At 50.6% G+C, this 6,231-nt stretch overlaps 1 protein-coding gene across 2 annotated transcripts in view; it reads right to left on the bottom strand.

Moving 5' to 3' along the window:
• PPP1R16B (protein phosphatase 1, regulatory subunit 16B) overlaps nt 1-5,953 on the bottom strand; it is a 42,184-nt gene extending 36,231 nt beyond the window's left edge. The window contains exon 1 of one of the 2 annotated variants that reach the window (XM_010148888.1): nt 5,551-5,953. In XM_010148888.1, the coding sequence (XP_010147190.1) occupies nt 5,551-5,797 (247 nt within the window). In that variant the 5' untranslated portion in view covers nt 5,798-5,953. The remainder of the gene's footprint in view (nt 1-5,550) is intronic. The other variant, XM_010148889.1, reaches the window with a different exon arrangement.
• Nucleotides 5,954-6,231: the final 278 nt, after the last annotated feature.

The raw sequence follows: 6,231 nt of genomic DNA, 5'->3' as shown, positions 1-6,231 counted from the left end.
CTGAAAGGGATTAAGAAGAGGCTTGACCCACTGAAACCAAAGCTCTTCCACAACAGCTGGGGTTACATTTTTAACAAGCACCTTTGGCAGTTAAGAAAATATCTCATTTTGTCACTTAAAGTATTAAAAAGTATTTCTGATCAAACATTTTCTTTAAAGAAAGGGTTTGAAACAAAATGTTTGACTCCAGATTTGGGGGAAGAAGGGCCCACCACAGTAAAAGCCTGAGATAGACTTCCAGCATTAACATCCAAAAAGAAAAGTTGGCATTTCAAACTCTTATGGAAATGTAAATAGTTTTCCCACTTGATTGAAATTTCAGTAAGGAAAAAAAAAAAAAAAAGAAAAGATTATTTGCTTGTTATGACAACAGAGAAAGTTGCATATTCAATATTGCTCGTGCTCCCAGATGCCACCTAGTCAGCTGCCATATGCAAGCCACCCCACGTTGGCATCACATCCAGATTGCACGAAAAAGCCAAATTAAATGTCGCCAAATATGTGAATCTGCTTTTGGAAGCCATACCAACCACCATTAACAAAATTAACAAGATCCATCATTGCCAAGAGCTCCCACACGCAGCTTCCCAAAGAGGACGGGTTTCATTTCCGCACCTAAGGAGTTTAAAACTCAAGAAATGCCTTTGTCATTGAACAGAAACTTTTCTTTCCTGACTCGAGTCATTCCCCAAACACCCAGATACACACTCAGACCACTGGCGATAAGAGGTTTGGTGGGGTTTCTTTTTTTCCAGAGCCCTTCAAAGGGCACAAAACCCAGGAGAAAAATCTTATCAGGCAGATAAATGCACTTGCTCATAGACTTGGACACACGAACCCCATATACAAAGCTTCAGGAGACTAATAATGTGGGTGGAAAATTAAGGCACCTCATAAAAGGTTTTTAGTAACAGGGGAACAGATCACATCAACTTGGAAAGGTTAAAGAAAGCAATTTATAGACACTAATTAGGGCCTCTTAAAAAAGTGCCTTTGCAAATGACAAGGTAGGTTTTATTCCAGAAAGGTGCACAGGGAGCGTGGCAGGAGCTGCCTGGGGACGGCTCCTGAAAGGCTTTACCGCGCTCGTCATTACCGCACATTTACGGGAGATTTAAGGGTCGGCATGAAGGGAAACGCGTGGGATGTATTTATACGAATAAGCTGTGCAATATCTGTGCCCTGCCCGGGGAAATCTCCTCCACGCTGGCGCAGGACCCAGCGAGCCCCAGGCTTGCGCCTGCTGCTCTGCTACCAGGAACCTTGTCGCTGGATGCCATGCCCAAGGTCATCAAACCTGAGTTTTCATTCACTTTCTGCCTCACCAGCCGCAGGGATCTGCATGGTTACACTCCTGCAGAAACACTGCTTTATGCAACGCTCTGGCTCTGACAAAGTTTTGCTTGCAGGATGAAGTGCCAGAAGGTGGGAACTGAAGGATTTTGCAGTGATGCTTCCTGGAGCCACGGCTGGGGGAGGGGGCAGCGGGAAGGCAGGAGAAACCAGGGCACCTCCAGCACTGCTGGAAGGTGAATCGCTCCTTCTGGGGCTTTATTTCTCCGTTGGGAACAGATCACCCCCAGCAACACGAACATCTCCAGCTTCTGCCCTTGCAGCTCCCCCTGCAAAGGGACTTCCACTCGTCCATACAGGCAGCCACTTAACCCACCTCTGGGATCTCTTTTCCTCAATTTACAGAACACCAGCTCCTCTCCCTGTGCGCTGGGGCTGCTTTTATAGGAGCTCAGCGACGTAGAAAGACTTGGACCCGACAGCCGTGCAGCAACTGGGGCTGCTTTCAGGGATGAGGTGCCACCCTGGGAACAAGACGACCAGCCACCCCCCCCAGTTTCAGTCCATCACCTGGCAGGACAGCCTCCAAGGGCCACTGCGGCCCTTGCAATTTCTTTGCAATTGGTACGGTAGCTTCTAAACCATTGCTTTGTTGCGTTACGAAGCAACCCTCCTTTGCAGCATTCAGAACAGCCCGGAGGTTGTACACAACACTGCCGCTCCCTGTAAGCTCTGTACACGCTATTCCACTCCAACCAGCTCAGATCCTGCCCAGAGCTGGGTGAGAGCTTGGACATATTTCCACTTAAAACGGTGACTGTGTGTGACATCCCTCCACAGCATGTGCTTCCCAGCTCCTCAGAGGGGGAGGGCGGAGCAGGTCCAGTATGGCAACTGGGAGTGCTCCTCTCTCACCTCGGAGCCGCCCCAAGAACTGTCTGGAGATATTTCAGCTTCCCAAACCAAAGGTCCTGGCCAGCCCGCTGCAGCCCAGGGGGACTGCTGCCCTCAGTCTGGGGTCACTGCCCATCACCTACTTCTCCCCAGCACAACTGTCCGCTCACATCTGCCACCAGCATGTTTGTGGCTCCCTACCCTGGTTCTGTCAGCAGAGATCCAAAGGAGCTTTTAATAGCAGCCTGTTCGTTAAATCTGGGATATTTTGATGGATCTGTTGCAGAAGATGCGAGGAACGAGCAGGCAGGAGCCATCACCCCTTTGCAGCTCCTGCCCACGCTGGGGCTGATGCTCCCCAGGAGGCTTTGCCTTCTGTCCTGCTTCGCCACCATGCAGATAACAGCAAATCTGCAACACTCTCAGTCACAGCCAAACCTGGATTTCTTACATAGGAAAGAAGTCATCTTCTCTGAGGCCATCACGTTTGCACAGCCAGAGAGGTCACAGGGTAGGTGGGAAGCTGGGGGGCTCAGACAGTGGCCGTGCCATCGATGGCAGAAGGAAGCAAGGACAAGGGAAGGTGCAGATACCCGTGGGTGCATGGGAGCGGAGCAAAACGAGTGCTGCTGTTTCAGTTACACCTGGGCCAGACACAGGCAAAGGACAGGTAAGTCAGCACATCCAGGTCCTCAGGCACACGGGGCTGCTCCCGAAGAGCAGGGCAGGGTTTCACACCCACCGACTCCATCAGGAGGTTACGCCAACAGCACAAAGCACCTTCTGAACAAAGAGCCAACAGCTATCCAACCCCGCTTTCTTTTCCCCAGTTTCATCGCACAGCGCCTACTACCATCCCCTCTCCCACTTCTGAGGTGAGAATGCCAAAAATAAATACAAAAGTACAGAAAAGTAGCAAAGAATGGAAATGGCACACCTGCGCGGGGGTAGCTCGGAGGTGGCACGTGCCAGCACCCCCAGCTCTCTTAGAAGCTAAGAAGTTCACGTGACGAAGGTTAATCACTTAGATTTCTCCTCCCTCTCCACTTCCTACATGGAAACAAAAGATGATTCATACACTGAAATAATCATCCAGGACATCCAAAAGCCCACAAATTCCCTCACTTTGTCCAAGGGCACGATAAAGAATTTTCCCAGTTTGGAACCTGGGTTTGACTCTGTCCCCTTCTCCCTCCCCCCCGTTCATACTGGTCCCACAGCATAGAGTGGGCAGGGCAGGGACAGAATCTGTCCATATGCTATTTTTAGGACTTAAGCTTTTAAATTCAACCTGGTTTGTGGTAAAATAATTTGAGGGATATGAAAAATCCAGCTAGACAGGGGAAGCACTTGTGACAGCAGGGATGCTGCCCATGCCCTCTCCGACGGGTGGAGAGGGCGATTTTCCACCGCGCAGGGAAGCATCTATCACACTTGGTGTAATCAACATCCCATCAGAAAGAGCGACCAACGGTTAAAGCTCACTACCTGGGCTTGCCTACCGGAAGAGCTCAACACGATTATAGTACCAAAAGGGACCTGCAGTGATGGGTTTTCCCTTACAGGAGGAAAAGAGGAAAGCTGTGAGCTGAAAGCTCACCCCTTGCACCCCCGCCGTGTCCACATGCAGCGCAAGACCGTCACCCACAGAACCTCTGACACCAACTTTAGTGCTGCTGCCCGCTCACTGCCATCAGGGCGCTACCCTCCGCCAGCGCCATGTCCGCAAACACCTCTGCCATTTGCGCGTCTCGCACAATAAAAAGGCATTTGCAAGGCAGACAGTGGAGGAGCTTTCCTCCTTCCATACTGCCCAGATCCAAAGCCAGAAAGTGCAGGAAGCAAGACAAGGTCGGGCTGCTCGCAGACCTGTTGGCCCCATCGCACCCTCCAGCCCAAGCACCGAGCAGAGGCACCAAGGGGAGAAGGATGAAACACTCGTTATCCACCCCAACATGGTGACCTGTCACTTATGTGACAGGGCAGTTTGGTACAAAACCCTGCCAAACGTCTGTAAGCACAGGTTGAGGCGACACAAGTCATAAATCCGTCATCTCAGGCAATGCCAACAGACAAAATTTCACAGCAGGGCTCTAGCTGGGGCTCTCCTAGAAGTCCAGGACAGCTCAGAGTGAGAAACACAGGTTCAGCTCAGCACTGAGCTGGAAGCAACTACTAAACCTTTAAAGCAAGGAAGAAACAAATAAAAGCCTGCAGTTTCCAGGGCATTATCACAGCTCTGCTCTCCCAGAGAGAGGCTACAAACACACACAAAACCACCGGCACAGCAGGGCCTGGCAAATGCTCGTAACACACTCCCCAGGCAGGCACTGCTGTCCACCAAAGCGCTCCGCTTCCAAACGGGCAGAAAGCGTGCAGGGAGGGACAGGGGGACAGGTCACGGTGCACAAAAGACCTTCTCAGAAACAGGGATGTGACTCTAGGGGGGTTCCTCACAAGGCAGGACAAGGTCCTGAACTTTAACCCACGTACCAGGCACGTACATACTGATTTTCGCAAAGATGCTGGGAAGCAGAGCAACAGGCACTAGCAGAGATGCAGCTCAACTGGCTGGTTTCCTATTCCTTGTCTCTGCCATGCCAAGGGATTGGGACGACCAAACCTATTTTGCTACCTGACCAAACGGCAACCCCAAAGCCTGCTCCAGGTCTCCTCAGAGAAATGTTTTTACTTCTCTGCAGAGAAGCAAGCTTTTGCCCCCAGAGCTTACTGGTTTTCCCTCATGCTGTGCTGCAGCTAATGGGGATTGACTTTCAGATATTTTTTTTCCCCTCCCATCAGATTTTGAAGCACTTTGATCCACTTTGAAATGTGGTGCAATTAAACTAATTTCTGAACAATTTGGAGTTCTTTTCTATAGGAAGCATTAAGCAAAACCATGCTTTCAAGTATTCTGAAAAGGGAAAAAAATTAATACATCCATGTAGCTCTCAATCCATCGCCCCAAGCAGGGAGGCTGAAGAGATTTACACAGACAGACTTCTGTAAAACCACTGAGAGGCACACCCAGAAGGCGAAGAAGTATTTCACACCTTCTGTAAGTAGAAAGTGTGAAAAGGAAAGAGATGAAAGCTGCCTCCCTTTCCCAAAATCTCGGTCAAAGCCCCTGTTCTATCCTGGCATTTGTGCGCCCACTCCCGATGTCAATCTAGGTAACGTTGGTGTCACACAGTGCTTTGGGACTCCTGTAACTATGACAGAGATGGCAACACTCTTGAGCCCAACCTGACATCAAGGGTAGTCCTGACCACGGATGCCAACACAGATGCCTCTGCACAGCACAGCACTACACGGACCTCACACACGACCAGACAGAGAAATCGCTGGATACAAGAGCCATACCTTCCTCCAAGTCGTTCCTCAGCGAAGCCTCCAGCAGAGCAACACTGGCTTCAAAAGACACTTTCTTTCGGTTAATGGTATTTCTCTTCTTCTCGTGCTTCCGCTTCTTGTGCTGCATCTCCTTCTCGTACTGCGCCCATTTCTTCAGCTGCTGGGCCCTCCGCTTCTGGGCTGCCCGCAGCCTCTCCAGCGTGGGCACCTTGTCCAGCAGCTGCAGCTCTGTCAGGAGGTCCACGTGGGCATCCATCGCTTTGGCCAAGACAGAGGGGGCGAAGGCTGTCCCAGCAGGAAACGATGTCCCACCGCAGCTCCTCTGGATCGCAGCTGCTCACTGCTATACCAGCATCTTGAGGCTGAGCTGGGAAGGGCCCATCACAGTGTCCAATGAGAATATGGTGGAAACCTGAAATGAGGAGGAAAGCATGAGGGAACAAGTCTCATCAGCTGGTGCAGACAAGCAACTCAGAGCAGTCTGTTGGAAAATGTGACAGGCAACACCTACCATCTCAGAAAGGCTTAAATGTGCTTTCATCGCTTGGTTTTCTTGCTGGCCTTTGTGACTGCACCCTTCACCCACTCCCAACACGCAAGCAAAACCCTCATGGTTAAGCAGTAGTTTCAGTGCGAAACTCATTCACGCCTATAGTTCAAGGTAGCCCTCTCTTAGGAGCTGAAGAAAGT

The sequence above is a fragment of the Eurypyga helias genome, unplaced genomic scaffold (genome assembly GCF_000690775.1).
Source record: "Eurypyga helias isolate BGI_N326 unplaced genomic scaffold, ASM69077v1 scaffold10733, whole genome shotgun sequence".
Lineage (NCBI taxonomy): Eukaryota > Metazoa > Chordata > Aves > Eurypygiformes > Eurypygidae > Eurypyga > Eurypyga helias.
This window is presented reverse-complemented; position numbering and strand designations above follow the sequence as displayed.